General features: G+C 43.6%; 1 protein-coding gene across 3 annotated transcripts in view; it reads left to right on the top strand.

Annotated features, from left to right (window-relative positions):
* The first annotated feature begins 19287 nt into the window (after positions 1-19287).
* The window catches only part of ERAP1 (endoplasmic reticulum aminopeptidase 1), a 38207-nt gene continuing 37118 nt past the window's right edge, over positions 19288-20376 (top strand). For 2 of the 3 annotated variants that reach the window (XM_008991779.5, XM_035291174.3), the window contains exon 1: positions 19288-19363. Coding sequence is in view for 1 of the 3 variants with exons in the window: in XM_035291173.3 (XP_035147064.1) it covers positions 19533-19563 (31 nt within the window). In the remaining 2 variants the exon portion in view is untranslated. Of the gene's footprint in view, positions 19364-19497; positions 19564-20376 lie in introns of those variants that run through there. The other variant, XM_035291173.3, reaches the window with a different exon arrangement.

The following is a 20376-nucleotide window of genomic DNA, read 5'->3' on the forward strand; positions in this document are numbered from 1 at the left end:
GCAGGGAGTCTGCTTGGACTGGCTTTGCCCTTGGCCCCATCACGGTGACCAGAGAGTGGAGATGCTCAGACTGAGCCTGAGCAGTGTGAATATTCACTTACAGGAGGAAAGGGAGGGGTGTTGAGCAGGCAAAAGGGGGAAGAAAAGCCCCTAGAGACATTCCAAAGATACCAAATGATAACTTGATTTTTGGCCATATGCTTATGTCACAATGTTAAATATTCATCTTACTCCCAACTGCCCCATGTCTTATCTACAATTAGTAACCCAATTATTATTTTTTTGTTCATAATGACAGCCAACATTACTTGAGGCCTCCTCATAATTGCTTTATTTCTTTTTTATTTGTTCAGCCTCAGAACAATTTAACGTTTATTGCAGATATTGGGATTGGCTCACTCAGCATCTCTTCCAAATGCTTTTCAGAATTTCTCACACCACTGCAGAGCCTGGAAAGCAAACACTTTATTTTCCAGACTCCTTGCTCCTAGATTCTGGATGTGCTTTAGGCTCTGCCAAGCAGAAGCACTGGTGGGAGACTTGGATTTGGAACTGAGTTCAGTAGGGAGAGAGGCAGTGCTTGAGGTATTCATTTTGTGGGGACAGATTGTGGTACACATGGTACAGTTTGGGAGCCAGCAATTGTAGCAGAGGCTGCCCAACTTAGCAGATGGCTTCTGGATCATGGCAAGAGAAACAATTTCACTGGTGGCCAAGTTCTGCATTGTGGTTTGGGGGTTTGGGGATTTGTTTCTGGAAGCTCAGTCTAGGGTATTTTTTAAGCATTCCCAATGATAATGTAAGTCATGTAATAGCCTGCAATACATCCTTTTCTGATTAAATCTGAGTGATTCTGTGCTCTGGCATTGAACCTAATACAACATAAAAATTAATTTTTAAAATGTCACTGACCTTTTTTATTGTGTTATTTTTCTTTTACTTCTTTATAATTGCGTGGATGCAAAACATGAAATGAGGTTGGCATTACATGTAGCTTTTGACAAGCAGGTATATTAGGTGAATTAGGTGATCACAGTTGCTAACTGATGCTTGGTTAGTTAGACCCATAGGAAACACCTGCTGTGGTTCAACGTGCTGAGGCTGGAGGTCTTCCATTGGCCCCCCACTCCTCACCCTTCTCTATCCTGCTCTGTGCCCTGGGACTGCCTAGTAAGAATGGCTCTCTGTGTTCCCTGGCTTTGCCCATCGAAAGACTTAATTTATGCTGGTTGTCTGTCTCCAACCTCTAGTCTTTAGGTTACCATTCACTTTCTCTTTCAAAAGTGTCCTAGTTGATGTAATTCTTCTTTCTGGTCAGAGTTTGTACTCTCTAAACAATGAACACTTATTAATTTCTTACTATGCAGTTCCCCTCTTTTGTCAACTGAGAATTTATAGTCCAAAACTCACGAGCAGAATAGCCACTCTGGTGCGGTAGCAGTCTGCTTTTGCCCCTGGAGTTTGATGAGGTCCAGGGTCTTACCTCACGACTATGAAAAATAAGGCACACAGACACGGAGGTTGAGTAGGGCAGAGTAAAATTTATTAAAGCAAAGGAAAGCTCACAGCAAAGAGAGGGGTCCTGAAAGCAGGTTGCCAGTAAGGCATCTGTGTTCTGTGTCTTTTATGTGGCAGAAGCCAGGAAGCCTTCTGTGGGTTTTGCCCAGACTGGAGGGGTAAAATTCCCTCCTGGGGTTCTACATCTACAAGTGCCTAAGGTTGGCCAAAGTGACTCCAACTTGGTTATTACCCATGAATGCCTAAGTCAAACCCATGGTGGGAAGTGCTTAAAAGAACAATGCTAGTGTTATGTTAATGAGATTATACTGTCCTGGGTCAAATTAACGCCATTTAGGTTGATTTATTGCACCTGCACCTAAGTTGGGACCATCCCTACTAAGCAACATCCTGGCATAAAGGCAAGTTCTTAACCACATTTATTTCTGTTGCAGAGGCGGTACTGATGCTGTCCTGCAGTTGTTCCTGTGAATGTTGTTCCTTTCTGTCCCTTCTCCCGAGACCCTCCCTCTCTTATCTGCCTATCCAGCCACTAACTACCTCCTCTCTCAGTGCTTTCCCTCCAGTAAGCACCCATATTTTCATTTCCAAGTGTGCAGTTTTCAAGTTTGTAATTTGTTAAGAAAGAGAATGTAAGAGAACAATTCAGATAGTTGTCAACAACTGCAGCTGAGTCCAGACTCTGTCTGCCTCTCCTCCCTTTTCTGTTTGCATCATCTCCAATAGTTCCTCTAGGATCCAGAACTGACACTGCTGCTGCCCAGTTTTGAGTGCTGGTCCTTTGAAGTTCACTGATTCTCCTACATTTTCTGGCTAAAGTGTGGAAAATCCCCTTTGCTCCTAGTACAACAGTGATAAAATAAAATTTCCCCCCAAATTCCCAAAAGTAGCTGATACTTGCCCTGAAGTTTATGCTATATCTCAATCTCTATCTTTCCATTTATCTATCCATCCATCCATCTGTCTATCCACATATACATATATGTGTCTATATGTCTCTCAAGATTTATGGTATCAGAATTTTTCAGCGTGTGGCTCAGAATCTTTTTTTTAAATTAAGTTAATTTTTTTTTTTTTTTTTTTTTGAGATAGAGTTTCACTCTTGTTGCCCAGGCTGTAGTGCAATGGTGTGATCTTGGCTCACCACAACCTCTGCCTCCCGGGTTCATGCAATTTTCCTGCCTCAGCCTTCTGAGTACCTGGGATTACAGGCATGTACCACCACACCCGGCTAATTTTGTATTTTTAGTAGAGATGGGGTTTCTCCATGTTGTTCAGGCTGGTCTCAAACTCCTGACGTCAGGTGATCCACCTGCCTTGGCCTCCCAAAGTGCTGGGATTACAGGCCTGGGCCACTGTGCCCAGCCTAGTCAGTTTCTTTAGTTACTCTGATGCATTTTTTGCTTCAATTTACTTATTGCATCTATTAATAAATTATTGATTACAAAAATAGGAAAGAAAAAAAGAATGAAAAACACCTTAATAATTTGGGTGTTTTATTCAGTAGTGCATTTATAAAGATCAAATGAGAAATACAAACTTTTGAGTTTTCTATTTTCATCTTTTACAATGGGAACAGTCAGAATGCTAAGCTCACACAGAATTTATAAAAGTTTAGCAATCTACTATGAGGATTGGAAAACCAAGGAAAAAAGCAAACCTAACACAATGCTATAGAAACAGAAAAGCCCAGGAATTCTTACTAATTTAACTGAAGTTTAATTTTGATATCATTGGCTGACCCAACCACTCCGTCTTGGTCTCTTTCCCTTCTCTTAGTCTTGCTTGATTGGGAGTTAGGTAATAAAAATGAGCCAAAAATTCTCAAAGTTCGCAGAGGTAGACATGGGCTGGTCTTGCTGTCAGAGCTGGTTAGTACTTTGGGTCTTTCTAGAATGTTTGGTGTTAGGCCCAGATAACTCAACTACATCTGTAGTGCTTCTGTGTGGCTGCTCAGACCTTCTCAGGTCTTGCTTAAACCCCTAGTCCCAAGGATACCTTTTCCTGTCTTTCTCTTGAAAATCTCTTTGACTTTGGGTTTCCATTGGGCCTGTACTATTTTCTCTAGCCTGTAAAAGCTCTTTCTACCTTTAATAATCTTCTTCACCAGTGTTCAAATCCACCTATTGGGCCTTGGTTTCTTTATTGGTCAGGATGTCAGCCGCCTTCTCTCTCCTGAATTTGGCATTGCTTTTTCTGGTGAGCAGAAGCTAATTCATTTTTCCATCAGAGAAAGTTTCAGCTATCATTAATTTCCCATGAATATCTCCTTATTTGGGAGATATTCCTATTTCAGCTCAATAAAGAACCAAATCGTTCTAGTCTCGAGAATTTAGTTGCTTCTGTAATTTCTTCCCAATTATCCATCCACCAGTTATTTTCTTGATCTTTGTCTCCTTCCCTGCCTCAAAAACACAGACCATGCCAATCCTAAGATTAGAATAATAGAAATACCTTCAATGTGCGTAACATCAGTGTGGCAGACATAATCTAAGTTGCCCCCATGATCCTTGCCTCCTGGTATTCATACTCTTGCATAATTTCCTTTGAGTGTGAGAGAAACCTGAGACTTGATTCTAACCCATAAGATATGGCAAGGAACTAGCCATATCTTAGAGCAGCCTCCAGACAACAGTCAGCAAAACACTGAGGTTCTCAATCCACTAGTCAACAAGGAACTGAATGGTGGAACAATTATGTGAGATTGGAAGCAGATCCTTCCCTCCTGCTCGGCCTCAGATGAGACCGCAGCTCCAGTCGTTACCTTGATTGCAGCCCACAGAAACTCCCAACCCACTGAAACTATGCGATAATAAATGTGTTAAGTTGATATCTTCATATTATTGATATACAATAATAGATAACTAATACAACTAACAATAAGAGACACAGTTTCCTCCAAGGGAAGGAAATGGGCCATTTTCTGAGATAAGATAAAAAGTGACTAGGAAAACTTCCTAAAAATACCATAACAGTTGGATTCACTTAAAAAATTTTATAACACAGACCACATATTTGAAATGATTTAGCTCTTTATGGCTTGATCTGTAGTCCTATCTTTTAGAATTTCTTTTAGCTGGATATAACAGAAGGCTGACTACAGTTTCTTAAATAAGTAAGGTAAGGTGTTTATTTTCCTCATGTATGAAAATGCCTCATGCAGGCAGTCCAGGGCTTGTGAGGCAGTGCCAACATGTCACTGGGGATTGGGTTCCTTCTGTCTTCCTATTCTAGTGGCTTCCTTAGTGAGTGAATTTTGTCTTCATGTTGTAAGATGCCTGCTGCATCTCCAGGCATCTGTGTTACAGGACAGAGAGTGAAGGACAAAGGTGGATTCCAGCTGATTCTTTACTTTTTAAAAAAGGCTTTTCTGGATGTTTCTACCAAGAAACGTCTACCTACATCTGAATGGGCAAGATAGAATAACGATACGGTCACCTGCAATGAAATATGTGTGTGGGGGGGTGGGGTGGGTATTTTATCTAGGTATTTTGCTGAGGTATGCGTAAACAAATCAGGGTCTGTTAGCAAAGAAGGAAAGGTGAGTGGATAGTCAGTGAGCTACCAGGAGTGTCTGCCACCACAGTCATGTAGTTAAATGGGAGTCTCTGCTTGGAAGAACAACATTTACAGAATAACCATTGGAGCCAAACAAGTCCAGACGAGTGATCAAAACTTGCATTTAGCATGGAGGTCATTTTAATTAAGATATTTCCCTAAAGTTGCCTATAAGACTACTCTTAAAATTTTACAAAGGCTTAGATTATCTTGCTTTTAAAAGTGTTTATGCCTAAACTATTTCCTTTCTCTTCAATTTGATAGTATTTCTTGTCTCAAAAACCCTCTAAATACTTGATTTGTTCATCCTATAGACAGCTTTGTATAAAACTAAGGGTTCCTTTTATGGTCCAGACAGCTTCTTAAGGACAGGTAAAGTAAGCATTCCTGAGCATCAGGGTAGCTAGGGGAGTGTTGTAGATTCACAGGGGTAAGAGATTGCCTCTTTCTTCCACTTCCCCCCACTTAGTTCAAACCTGTAAGTTTAAATGAGGTAAGGAGAATTGTCTCTTAGGAAGGGTTGGGAAAGAAAAGAAAAGAAAAGAAAAGAAAGACTGGGGTGGCCTGAAGACCAGTTGAATCATTTCTTCTACAATTACAATCTAATTTTCCAATAAATTGCAAGCATTTCCGAAACCACAGACTTCACTTAAGCCAAACTCTGTCAACTTCACACTGCCACATATGGATGAGGATAAATGAGTTTCTCTTTTCAGGCCCCAATTGTGTATACTTTACAGAACTTCATATAGAAAGTGATTCTTCTCTCTTCTTTTCTCCTTTGTATCATAGCTCATTTAATTTCAATATAATAAAATCCATTAACTAGAAACTAAGGTTTAAATGAAATACAAAATCTAGAAACTAAGGTTTAAAAAAGTGATTTTTTCCCATGTTCAGTTATTGTGACAGATATTCATCATAGCTAAATCAAGAGAACTATTTAGTAGCATAACACCATGGTCCTTCACAAAAAAACAATAAACAAATATACCTATTTTTCATTCCAATATATTTTTTAAATTTTTTATTGCATTTTAGGTTTTGGGGTACATGTGCAGAACATTCAAGACAGTTGCATAGGTACACACATGGCAGTGTGTTTTGCTTCCTTTCTCCCCTTCACCCACATTTGGCATTTCTCCCCAGGCTATCCCTCCCCAGCTCCCCCCGCCACTGGCCCTCCCCTTTTCCCCCCAATAGACCCCAGTGTTTAGTACTCCCCTCCCTGTGTCCATGTGTTCTCATTTTTCATCACCTGCCTATGAGTGACAATATGTGGTATTTCATTTTCTGTTCTTGTGTCAGTTTGCTGAGAATGATGTTCTCCAGATTCATCCATGTCCCTACAAACAACACAAACTCTTCATTTCTGATTGCTGCATAATATTCCATGGTGTATATGTGCCACATTTTCCCAGTCCAGCCTACCATCGATGGGCATTTGGGTTGATTCCAGGTCTTTGCTATTGTAAACAGTGCTGCAATGAACATTCGTGTGCATGTGTCCTTATAGTAGAATGATTTATAGTCCTTTGGATATATACCCAGTAATGGGATTGCTGGGTCAAATGGAACTTCTACTTCTAAGGCCTTGAGGAATCGCCACACTGTCTTCCACAATGGTTGAACTAATTTACACTCCCACCAACAGTGTAAAAGTGTTCCTTTTTCTCCACATCCTCTCCAGCATCTGTTGTCTCCAGATTTTTTAATGATCACCATTCTAACTAGCGTGAGATGGTAACTCAATGTGGTTTTGATCTGCATCTCTCTGATGACCAGTGATGATGAGCACTTTTTCATATGATTGTTGGCCTCATATATGTCTTCTTTCGTAAAGTGTCTGTTCATATCCTTTGCCCAATTTTGAATGGGCTTGTTTGTTTTTTTCCTGTAAATCTGTTTGAGTTCTTTGTAAATTCTGGATATCAGCCCTTTGTCAGATGGGTAAACTGCAAAAATTTTTTCCCATTCTGTTGGTTTCCGATTCACTCTAGTGACTGTTTCTTTTGCCGTGCAGAAGCTGTGGAGTTTCATTAGGTCCCAATTGTCTATTTTGGCTTTTTTTTGCCAATGCTTTTGGTGTTTTGTTCATGAAGTCCTTGCCTACTCCTATGTCCTGGATGGTTTTGCCTAGATTTCCTTCTAGGATTTTTATGGTGCCAGGTCTTATGTTTAAGTCTTTAATCCACCTGGAGTTAATTTTAGTGTAAGGTGTCAGGAAGGGGTCCAGTTTCTGCTTTCTGCACATGGCTAGCCAGTTTTCCCAACACCATTTTTTAAACAGGAAATCCTTTCCCCATTGCTTGTTTTTGTCAGGTTTATCAAAGATTGTATGGTTGTAGATATGTTGTGTTGCCTCTGATGCCTCTGTTCTGTTCCATTGGTCTATATCTCTGTTTTGGTACCAGTACCATGCTGTTTTGATTACTGTAGCCTTGTAGTATAGTTTGAAATCCGGCAGTGTGAAGCCCCCCGCTGTGTTCTTTTTGCTTAGAATTGACTTGGCTATGCGGGCTCTCTTTTGGTTCCATGTGAAGTTCATGGTGGTTTTTTCCAGTTCTGTGAAGAAAGTCAATGGTAGCTTGATGGGGATAGCGTTGATTCTGTAAATTACTTTGGGCAGTATAGCCATTTTCACGATATCAGTTCTTCCTAACCATGAACATGGAATGTTTCTCCATCTGTTTGTGTCCTCTCTGATTTCGTTGAGCAGTGGTTTGTAGTTTTCCTTGAAGAGGTCGCTTACATTCCTTGTGAGTTGTATTCCTAGGTATTTTATTCTTTTTGTAGCAATTGTGAATGGCAGTTCGTTCTTGATTTGGCTTTCTTTAAGTCTGTTATTGGTGTATAGGAATGCTTGTGATTTTTGCACATTGATTTTATATCCTGAGACTTTGCTGAAATTGCTTATCAGTTTCAGGAGTTTTTGGGCTGAGGCAATGGGGTCTTCTAGGTATACTATCATGTCGTCTGCAAATAGAGACAATTTGGCTTCCACCTTTCCTATTTGAATATGCTTTATTTCTTTTTCTTGCCTGATTGCTCTGGCTAGAACTTCCAGTACTATATTGAATAGGAGTGGTGAAAGAGGGCATCCTTGTCTAGTGCCGGATTTCAAAGGGAATGTTTCCAGTTTTTGCCCATTAAGTATGATATTGGCTGTTGGTTTGTCGTAAATAGCTTTATTACTATGAGATATGTTCCATCGATACTGAGTTTATTGAGGGTTTTTAGCATAAAGGGCTGTTGAATTTTGTCAAAGGTCTTTTCTATGTCAGTTGAGATAATCATGTGGTTTTTGTTTTTGGTTCTGTTTATGTGGTGAATTACGTTTATAGACTTGCATATGTTGAACCAGCCTTGCATCCCTGGGATAAATCCTACTTGATCATGATTGATAAGTTTTTTGATTTGCTGTTGCAATCGGCTTGCCAATATTTTATTGAAGATTTTTGCATCTATGTTAATCATGGATATTGGCCTGAAGTTTTCTTTTCTTGTTGGGTCTCTGCCGGGTTTTGGTATCAGGAGGATATTGGTCTCATGAAATGATTTGGGAAGGATTCCCTCTTTTTGGATTATTTGGAATAGTTTCAGAAGGAATGGTACCAGCTCCTCTTTGTGTGTCTGGTAGAATTCGGCTGTGAACCCATCTGGACCTGGGCTCTTAATTGCTGCCTCGACTTCTGCCCTTGTTATTGGTCTATTCATAGTTTCAGCTTCCTCCTGGTTTAGGCTTGGGAGGACACAGGAGTCCAGGAATTTATCCATTTCTTCCAGGTTTACTAGTTTGTGTGCATAGAGTTGTTTGTAATATTCTCTGATGATGGTTTGAATTTCTGTGGAATCTGTGGTGATTTCCCCTTTAAAATTTTTTATTGCATCTATTTGGTTATTCTCTCTTTTATTTTTAATCAGTCTGGCTAGTGATCTATTTTGTTGATCTTTTCAAAAAACCAGCTCTTGGATTTATTGATTTTTTGCAGGGTTTTCGTGTCTCAATCTCCTTCAGTTCAGCTCTGATCTTAGTTATTTCTTGTCTTCTGCTGGGTTTTGAGTTTTTTTGATCTTGCTCCTCTAGCTCTTTCAATTTTGATGATAGGGTGTCAATTTTGGATCTCTCCATTCTCCTCATATGGGCACTTATTGCTGTATATTTTCCTCTAGAGACTGCTTTAAATGTGTCCCAGAGATTCTGGCATGTTGTGTCTTCGTTCTCATTGGTTTCAAAGAACTTCTTTATTTCTGCTCTCATTTCATTGTTTATCCAGTCAACATTCAAGAGCCTGTTGTTCAGTTTCCATGAAGCTGTGCAGTTCTGAGTTGGTTTCTGAATTCTGAGCTCTAACTTGATTGCACTATGGTCTGAGAGACTGTTTGTTATGAGTTCAGTTGTTTTGCATTTGCTAAGGAGTGCTTTACTTCCTAGTATAGGTCAATTTTAGAGTAAGTGTGATGTGGTGATGAAAAAAACATATATTCTGTGGATTTGGGGTGGAGAGTTCTGTAACTGTCTATCAGGTTTGCTTGCTCCAGGTCTGAGTTCAAGCCTTGGATATCCTTGTTGATTTTCTGTCTGGTTAATCTGTCTAATATTGACAGTGTAGTGTTAAAGTCTCCCACTATTATTGTGTGGGAGTCTAAGTCTCTTTGTAAGTCATTAAGAACTAGCCTAATGTATCTGGGTGCTCCTGTATTGGGTCCATATATGTTTAGGATCGTTAGCTCTTCTTGTTGTATCGACCCTTTTACCATTATGTAATGGCCTTCTTTGTCTCTTTTGATCTTTGTTGCTTTAAAGTCTATTTTCTCCGAGATGAGAATTGCAACTCCTGCTTTTTTTTGCTCTCCATTTGCTTGGTAAATCTTCCTCCATCCCTTTATTTTGAGTCTTTGTGTATCCTTGCATGTGAGATGGGTTTCCTGGATACAGCACACTGATGGGTTTTGGATTTTTATCCAATTTGCCAGTCTGTGTCTTTTGATTGGTGCATTTAGTCCATTTACATTTAGGGTTAGTATTGTTATGTGTGAATTTGATACTGCCATTTTGATGCTAGCTGGCTGTTTTGCCCATTAGTTGTTGTAGATTCTTCATTATGTTGATGCTCTTTAGCATTTAGTGTGATTTTGGAATGGCTGGTACTGGTTGTTCCTTTCTATGTGTAGTGCCTCTTTCAGGAGCTCTTGTAAAGCAGGCCTGGTGGTGACAAAATCTCTCAGTACTTGCTTGTTTGCAAAGGATTTTATTTTTCCTTCACTTCTGAAGCTCAGTTTGGCTGGATATGAAATTCTGGGTTGAAAGTTCTTTTCTTTAAGGATGTTGAATATTGTCCCCCACTCTCTTCTGGCTTGTAGTGTTTCTGCCGAGAGATCTGCTGTGAGTCTGATGGGCTTCCCTTTGTGGGTGACCTGACCTTTCTCTCTGGCTTCCCTTAATATTTTCTCCTTTATTTCAACCTTATTGAATCTGACGATTATGTGCCTTGGGGTTGCTCTTCTTGCGGAATATCTTTGTGGTGTTCTCTGTATTTCCTGCATTTGAGTGTTGGCCTGTCTTGCTAGGTGGGGGAAATTTTCCTGGATAATGTCCTGAAGAGTATTTTCCAGCTTGGATTCATTCTCTTCATCACATTTTGGTACACCTATCAAACGTAGGTTAGGGCTTTTCACATAGTCCCACATTTCTTGGAGACCTTGTTCATTCCTTTTTGCGCTTTTTTCTCTGATCTTGGTTTCTCGTTTTATTTCATTGAGTTGATCTTCGACTTCTGATATTCTTTCTTCTGCTTGGTCAATTCGGCTGTTGAAACTCGTGCATGCTTCGCGAAGTTCTTGTATTGTGTTTTTCAGCTCCTTTAATTCATTCATATTCCTAAGTTATCCATTCTTGTTATCATTTCCTCAAATCTTTTTTCAAATCTTTTTTCAAGGTTCTTAGTTTCTTTGCATTGATTTAAAACATGTTCTTTTAGCTCACAAAAGTTTCTCATTATCTACCTTCTGAAGTCTAATTCCATCATTTCGTCACAGTCATTCTCTGTCCAGCTTTGTTCCCTTGCTGGTGAGGAGTTTTGGTTCTTTCTAGGAGGCGAGGTGTTCTGGTTTTGGGTGTTTTTCTCCTTTTTGTGCTGGTTTCTTCCCATCTTTGTGGATTTTTCCACCTGTCGTCTGTGTAGTTGCTGACTTTTCGATTGGGTCTCTGAGTAGATGCCCAGATTGTTGATGATGAAGTATTTCTGCTACTTGGTTTTCCTTCTACCAGTCCAGCCCCTCCACTGTACGACTGCTGAGGTCCACTCCAGGCCCTGCTTGTCTGGGGTGCACCTATAGCAGCTGCGGAACAGCGAGGGATACTACCAGTTTCTTTTTCTGCTATCTTTGTCCCAGAATGATACCTGCCAAATATCAGTCTTTTGGATATAGAGGGGTCAGGGAGCTGCTTGAGGAGACAGTCTGTACTTTATAGGAGCTCAAGTGCTGAGCTGTGAGCTCTGTTGTTCATTCAGGGCTGTTAGGCTGCTACGTTTAATTCTGCTGCAGCAGAACTCATTAAAAAAAAACCTTTTTTTTCTCAGATGCTCTGTCTCGGGGGCGGGGTTGGGGCTTTCTTTGTGAGTGTCCATTTTACTGTCCTGCCCAGCTAGGAGGCAGTCTAGTCACTATTTGCCTGCCAAGGCTCCGCCCTGCTGGTGTGAGATTTGCCCTGTTGCTGCAGGCTCTGCCCTGCTGCTGTGGTCTCCTCCCTGCTGCCACAGGCTACGCAGGTGCAGTCTCTCTGTTGTAGCGGGTTGCCTCGGCAATGGCAGGCTGCATCAGCAATGGGCGTGTACCTCAGTAGGGGTGGATTGCCTCGATAATGGCGGACGCCCCTCTCCCACGGAGCTGCACCATCCTGGGTTCAGCTGTGCCCTCAGGGAACCTCTCCACCTGGAGTGTTTGGAATCACTGTTTTGTTTGTCCCACTGCGCTACCCCAAATGCTGTTTCCCTGGTATCTCCTGGCCTGGCTCACTGTCCAAATCCCGTTCAGTCTCAAGTTCAGCCCTCTCAAGTCTCAGACTGCCGGTTCAACAGGGCACCCAGGCCAGTGCGCTTTGTGCGGAGCGCTGCATAGCACCGCTGCGCTGTAGCACCGCTGTGCTTCAGCGCCGGCCGCCGGCTGCATCAGCCAAAACCTCTGCCTGGCATCCCACGTCTCTTTTATACCTGGGATATTCCCCGTTCTGTGGGCAACAAAGATCTGTCTGGAAATGCGTCCCTGACTCACCCTCTTCGTGCATTCACTGAGAGCTTCAATCCTGGGTTGTTCTCACTGCGCCATCTTGAGTCCCCCCGTCTCATTCCAATATTTTTATCATTCCTTTAGGCATATGCAAAGAATATGCTCACTCTTGGCTGGATAATTCATTCTTTCTTTGTAAAATAGCTGTGGCAGAGGGAGCCATAAATAAAATAAAGCCTAGATACCAGGTTTCCTAAGCCAGGATTTGCTTTAATGTGTTCAGATTGACAATATCTAGTAAACTCTGATATTTCAAAACTTACCATAAACAGGTATAGATCTGGATTTTTAAGAAATTGACATGATTCATCCAGACACATCTGTGGGTTTTCTTTGAAACAGTAGAGCTTTGCTGACTGTGACAGTTTGCATTTTAAAGAAATTTCATTACTTTCTCTTGTGTGTCCTAGATAATTTTTATATAACCAAACCATGATTCTCCAGTAGATCAATGGACAACAAATATAAACATATAATTCTCAAAAGAGAAAACAGAAAGCAAAAACAGCTAATCAACATATGTTGAGTCTCATTAGTGATGAAAGAAATACAAATTTGAGAAATATGTTGGCCGGGCACAGTGGCTCACACCTGTAATCCCAGCACTTTGGGACGCCGAGGTGGGCAGATCACGAGGTCAAGAGATGGAGACCATCCTGGCCAACATGGTGAAACCCCATCTCTACTAAAAATACAAAAATTAGCTGGGCATGGTGGTGAGCACCTGTAGTTCCAGCTACTCGGGAGGCTGAGGTGGGAGGATTGCTTGAACCTGAAAGGTAGAGGTTGCAGTGAGCTGAGATCATGCCACTGCACTCCAGCCTGGTGCCTGGCAAGAGAACAAGACTTTGTCTCAAAAAAAAAAAGAAAGAAAAGAAAAGAAAAAAATGAAATACGTTATAGTGACTTACCTCCTTATTGACATGAGCAAAGAGAAAAAGCAACAGGAATAGAGAAGACTGGCTGGAGAGCAGTGAGATGGGCCCTGTCACCTACTGAGGAAGGATGGAGAGGGGTGGATTCCCTGGATTCTGTAAGGCTGCAAGAACTGGAAACATGCTCAGGTTACCTTAGGCAGCAGCATCTTGTGAAATAAATGCCTGAGAGATGGAAATGGGAAACATGTGATAAGTACTCGTGGCACCTAGAATGTTCTTCAGGATCCACAGTTCTAGAAGTTCAAGAGCAGTTGTGGTCATTCAATTGCTTGAGTTGTTCCTACAGAAGCTGGCATCCTTTGCTCCCCACGCATGGTGCTCTGTCATATGGTAATACAAGACTCTCTCTGAAGCCTGACTCCAACTGGCTAAATCAAAAAGGAAAGCATTGGTCCTCTTGAATGGCAAGTCCAAGGATAGGGCTTGGTCAGGACAGCCGGAGCTGAGGGTTTTAGTGGGAGTATTCTCTGTCTCTGTCAGTCCTGCTATCCTTTGAACTGGCTTCACTTTAAAGCACGCTCTCTCCATGTAGTGGCCCCTGGTAGGTCACTTAACATCTCAAATCCTGTTTCCTCATTCTAAAAAAGGGGAGCTACTAGCCACCTGCATAAGTACACTGTGAGGATCCTATGAGATAGACTATATATAAATGCTTTCAAGCAGCCGCATTTCAGAGGACTTTATTAGTTGATATGAGCTCAGCGGCCTGCTTTGGAACAGTCTTTAACATGGCATTTATACCTTCTTCCCTGTTTCTGATTAAGATGGTATTGGTGGTGTTAAGCAGGCCTGCTCTGCAACTTGGCACAGAGGGGAGAAAAGTCATCTGCTTTATAAAGAATATCAAGAATGACGGACATTATTATTTTTTAAATTGGCATTTATAAAATTAAGTCCTAGGGCCCTGGGAGCCTGTGGAAGAGTCCCAGGAACCACAGTGTATGTGGAGGGGCCAGGTGGCAGTGGGCAAGGCTGACTGGGTGGAGCTGCCCTGTTTAATCAGAGCAGGCCTGCTTTTGTCTGTTTTCTATACCATGATTCTGCGTGAGATTTTACATCAAAAAGGAGAGTGGTAATATGATTAGAAGAGGAGTACCTTTGGCATCAAAACAGGAGAAATGAGCCAAATGCTGACATTAATTGACTAAAAGCTAATGAAAGCAGAACTGAATCAATTACAGCAAAATTGAACATTACTTGACAATATTTAGAATTCAATATTTTTTAAGTAATAGCTCAAAGTGGTACATGTTTCACTGGCTTAGGCCTGAGAAGAACCTCCCTCATTCCCCTCATTCCTCTGGCTCACCTCTGAGGCTTAAGACACTGAGAAGCAACGGATGAGCTTAACTGGCCAACCAGCCCTCCTACACTATATGGTTCACAATATTATTAGTGTTTACCAACCCCTCCTTGTTCTAGCTGATGCAATGTGAGAAGCAGTGTGTGTTCAGCGTTCAGGTGGTAAAAAGGTGATGCAGTCTGGGGGTGAAACCCTGCAAGAGCCGAGGCAAGGGCCTGAAGCCTCAGCATGTTCTCCCATAAACAGAGACTTAGAAAAGTATTAGGATATAGTTATATATATTCCTATATATAATCACAACCACGTAGCTATTCATGTGTAATCATTAATATATACATACATATAATCATATAATCTTTAAAAAGTCTCAGGTCAAGAAGTATGGGACTGACGTGGAGTGGGAAAAGAGGTGACCCTAAGACAAGATGCTCTAAGTCCTCTGTCGCCGGCATAAGGGCTGCTGGAGGACGCCTTGGCTGTGCGACAGTGTCAGCGCTGTGAAAGCACACACTGTTTAGCCAGCTAGGGAATGAGACATCCAAGATGGCTGAGAGGTCTCCTTCCTTGGGGAGTGAGGAGAAAACTCCGCTTCTTCAAGGTCTTGTGGTAGGCCTGACGGCTATCAGGGAGACCCATCGACATCCGGGGACTTAATTGTCTCTATGTGGTGCTGTGCTTCAGCGGTCTACTTTCAAGTTCTGCTTCTGCTCCTGGTTCCTCTTTTTCTTAGAAGATAAGAATTAGTAATAGTAACAGAAGTCTGAGTGACCTTGTTATTTCTTGACAAGTATGAAGAAAGTGCTGACACCTTAGGTTTTCTCCTCACCTCGGCTTCTTCAAAGTCTTGGGCCCCTGTCACCAAGGCACGTGATTTACCTGACCCTATCACTGACAGCCAGTACCTCATCCTACCTGCCCTTCCCCCTGCTTTGTACTCAATAAAAGTCAGTGTCCAGGCACTCCGGGCCACAGCTGGACTCCGTGCTTTGGCTGGCAGTGGACACCTGGGCCCAAACTCTGTTTTCTCTTTCTTTGTGTCTTGTGTCTTTTATTTCCACAGTTTCTCGTCTCCATACCAGCAGAGAGGGACTCACAGGGCCCTGTAGGGCTGAACCCTACACCGATGCCTCCTGCCAAATTCTGAACATGCAGAAATTACCAGATCTTAGAGTCCTTGTTTCTTGTTGAATTTTAGTGAAAAAACTTCCCTGGATCCCACCATAGTTGAGTCTTGGAATAGGGTGTTCATCTTTATATTATAAAATGTCCTTGATTAGAGAGAATAGGCAGAATGAAATATATTTTTCAAAAGGAAACATGAGATTGAAAAAAAAAAATAAGAAATACTGTTCCAGTGACTTGGGATCCCACATTCTCAAAGGAAAGAAGGCCAGTAAAGACATGGGAAAAGAAAGTCTGAGAACCGCATAAAAAGGGTCCTGTTCCCACTGGGACCGTGGCCCACTCACCAAATTGTCAGAAGCATTGGAACCAGAGCAACTCCAACTTGAATAGAAGCCGAGTAAAATAAGGCTGAGACCTACTGGGTTACACTCCCAGGAGGTTAGACTTTCTAAGTCACAGAATGAGATAGGAGGTAGGCACAAGATTCAGGTCATGAATCTTTTTTTTTTTTTCTTTTTTTTTTAGGTGTCATGAGCAGAAATACTTTGAGAAAGGGAGTGGCCGACAAACTGATCAGGAAGAGATAGACCAGAAAGGTTAAGAATGAAAACTGCTCCTAACAGCATGAATCATGGCTTATGACTTCTGCAGGGCAGGGGTCAGGGCTGGTACCTGCGTGGGACTGAGCAGCACTGTCTCAGAACCAAGATCTCCCCAAACTCATTATGGTTCTGTCAATGTGGAAGATGGTCCCTTCAGAGCTGTCTGTCCTCATTTAACCTTCTTGGTTCCCCGCAGGTCTGTAAGTGAGAACAGGAATCACACTCCCACACAGATCAGGGAGGCTGAGAAAGTTGCTGTTTTCCTTGAGGAGTGCTAAGCAGCAGCACAGCTTTAGGGGAGAACCAGGAAGTGGGATTCAGGAGAATGTTGGACATCGACCCCTGTCCAAGAGGGAAGAGGAATTTAAAAGGCATCTCTGATGGTTTGAGGTGGTGAAAGTGAAAAGGTGAAGGAGAACAGGCGAGTGCTCATAAAACAGGCTGCAGTAAGGAAGCTGGCCAAAACCCACCAAAACCAGGATGGCAATGAGAGTGACCTCTGGTCCTCACAGCTATGCCCACACCAGCTCCATGACAGTTTACAAATGGCCTGGCAACATCAGGAAGCTACCCTATATGGTCTAAAAAGGATAGGCATGAATAATTCACCCCTTCTATAGGGTCCAGCTCTATAGGGTCCAGTGAGTTCCTCCCTGCTGGTGTGGAGATGAGAAACTGGAAATAAAGAATCAGGACACAGAGAGAGAGAAAAGAGAGTTTGGGCCCAGGGGTCCACTGCTACCCAAAACGCAGAGACCAGCAGTGGCCCCGAGTGTCCGGACACTCTGACTTTTATTGAGTACAAAGCAGGGGGAAGGGCAGGTAGGATGAGGTAATTAATGGTGGTCAGTGATAGGGTCAGGTAAATCAGTGTCTTAGAGATAGGGGGCCCAAGACTTTGAAGAAGCTGAGGGGAGGAGAAAAACCTAAGGCGTCAGCATGTTCTTCATACTTGTCAAGAAATAACAAGGTCACTCAGACTTCTGTTACTATTACTAATTCTTATCTTCTAAGAAAAAGAGGAACCAGGTACAGAAGCAGAACTTGAAATAGACATGGAATGTGACCGCTGAAGCACAGCACCACATAGAGATAGTTAAGTCCCCAGATGTCTGCAGGCCTCCCTGATAGCCGTCAGGACTACCACAAGAGCTTGGAGAAGCAAAGTTTTCTCCTAACTCCCCAGACAAGAGAGAGGTCTCGGCCATCTCAGATGTCTCCTTCCCTAGATGGCTAAATAGCAGGCACTTTCACAGCGCTGGCACAGTCGCACAGCCAAGGTGTCCTCCAGCAGCCCTTATGTGGGCATGACAGAGGACTTAGAGCATCTTGTCTTAGAGTCACCTCTTTTCCAATGCCACGTCAGTCCCATACTTCTTGACCTGAGACTTATTAGTAAGAATAAAGATTATAGGATTATATATATGTATATATTTACGATTACATATGAATAGCTAGGTGATTATATATGATTATATATAGGAATATTTCTAATTCTTTTCTAATTCTATGTTTATATGAGAACATGCTGGGGCTTCAGGCCCTTGCCTTGGCTTTTGCAAGATTTTCCCCCAATGCCCTTGTTTAGCATATGATCAAGAAAAAACCCTAAAAACAGACAATCAATAGTTTTCGGGGGTGCTCTGCCTATGAGTAGCCATTCTTTTATTCCTTCATTTTCTTAATTACTTGCTTTCACTTCACTCCATGGACCTCCCCTCAAATTCTTTCTTGCAAAATCTAAGAACCCTCTCTTGCGGTCTGGATCAGGGCCCCTTTCTGGTAATGAACTTGTAGCATTTGGTGTTTCAATGTTTGTGTTTCCTTGGCTTCTTACCTCGTTTACTCTCAACTGTTTAAAGATGGGCTTTTTGGCCACTTTATGCAGCTTTAATTGTTCTTAGGAATGAAGAAATGGCCATTTACTTTGAAAAATAGAGGGAACGTGTTGATGAGGGAAGCGGCCAATCCTTAGGGTACAGCCTCTTGGTAATGCAGGAAAGTCCTGGGGGCCATCTCTAACCTGCCCTCCTCGGCTACAGTATTTCCCACTGTAGTCATTCTCTACTGAAGCCCCAGAGGGTGCAGCATTTGCCACAACAGAATACTTCTGGGGGCCAGGCTCGGTGGCTCACGCCTGTAATTCCAGCACTTTGGGGGGCGAGGCGGGTGGATCATGAGGTCAGGAGTTTGAGACCCGCCTGACCAATATGGTGAAACCCCCTCTCTACTAAAAATACAAAAATTAGCCGGGCATGGTAGTGTGCTACTCGGGACACTGACCCCAGCTACTCGGGAGGCTGACGCAGGAGAAAGAATCGCTTGAACCCGGCAGGTGGAGGTTGCGGTGAGCTAAGATCGCGCCACTGCACTCTAGCCTCCGCGAGAGAGCCAGCCTCTGCCTCAAACAAACAGACAAACAAAACACAAGAAAAAACCAGAGTACTTCTGGGTTCCTGTTTCTTTAGAAGGCGGGCCAAGAGCTCTCAGCCCATTTGCAGGGGCGGGGTGACGGACACCTAGTAGTCCAATGGGCATCGAGCGCGTCTAGGCTTGGCGGACTGTGAGCGCCAGCCTGGCCTCGGTCCCCAATTGAGCACCGGCCCTTTGCTGCACATCCATTGCCCTCGCAACGCTACAGAATTAAAAAAAATAAATAAAGACAAAAACAGGAACCATCTCAAAACACACACACACACACACAGAAGGATCCACGTTCAGAAAGGCGTGCACCTCCCCGTCTGATCCCCCACCTCGCATCCTGCAGCTTCCCGGGCGTGCAGCGCCCATTTACCAATTCCCTTCCTGGGAGCTGCGGCTTCCCTCGCTCGGCCACACTCCGGGTTACCCTTTCCCCAGCTCCCGCCTTAGCCAGGGGCTTTCCCGCCGGCAGCTAGGGCTCCAGTCGAAGCTCCGCTCCACGCCCGCCCGTCGCTCCCTAGGCTCCACTTTCACTTTCGGTCCGGGGCGGCGAGGCTAGCGGCGGTGGCGGCGGCGGCGCGAGGGTGAGCCCGGCCCCAGATCCCCAGGTACAGCGCTCTCGAGCCGCGGGGAGGGGACTGCGGGCCTAGAGGAGAAGGCGACACCCGCCTTTTCCCTGAGTCCCCGAGGGAGGCCTGAAGGCCTGGGGCGCGGGAGGACGGAGGCGGGGCGCGGGAAGGGCGTGGGGGAGTGGCTGGCTAGGCCCAGGTCTGCTGGATGCCCGGCGGGTCTGCGAGGTGTCCGGCGGGTCGGCGGCGGGCCCACCCCGCGGGTCCGGGTCCCGATCCCTGTCCCTCCGGGCGCGTGCCCGGCGCGCCTGCTCCGCGGGTCTCCCCGCTCTTCCGCCGGCGACAGCCTCCCTCGGCGCTCCGCCTAGCGCCTGGGTGCCTGCCAGCCCTGCAGGCCATCGATCCCGCGCGGGGCGGGCGGCAGGGTTAGGCCGAGGAGGGCACCTGCCCGGAGCTGCCAGAGAAACCCAGAGACTTTGGGTTAACGATCGGTGGGGTGGAATGCGCGGGCCGTGCGTGTCCTCAAGGTCACTTCGCTCCCTGCTTCTCCTGTTCTGGTTGGCAGTTCTCTCTCCCCTTCGCTCTGGCTCTGGCTGGGTTTATTCAGATAAAGCTCCCCTTTTGACGCAAATTAAGTTTCCTATCAGGGTGCTTCACTGGCCAGGTGGGCCTGAAAGTTAATTTTATGAGGGGGCGGGGAAGACCACACTCTTACACTTTTGGATTTCTTTGTGTAGGCTAAGATCAGAAAGAAATTGTCTGTTTCCTATTAAACACCTAGAGTATTCGCCTCAACTCAGGACATGGTCAACAACCAACAAAACAAAACAAAAAAACTTTAACGCTGGGCAAAGTTGTCTCTTCCCTAAAGATTTGGAATTATACTAAGTGGCACATTTTCATGTGGGGCCTGAATGGAAACATTCTAGTATTTTTTTTTTTTCAAATTCAATTCAGCATTTTTATTAGTTACCAACAATACTTGTTAATTTCATTATTCAGAAAACTTTAGAAGAACCTCCATGCTGATGATCTATTTCATATCCAATAGT

This window comes from Callithrix jacchus, chromosome 2, assembly GCF_049354715.1.
Source record: "Callithrix jacchus isolate 240 chromosome 2, calJac240_pri, whole genome shotgun sequence".
NCBI classification, from domain to species: domain Eukaryota; kingdom Metazoa; phylum Chordata; class Mammalia; order Primates; family Cebidae; genus Callithrix; species Callithrix jacchus.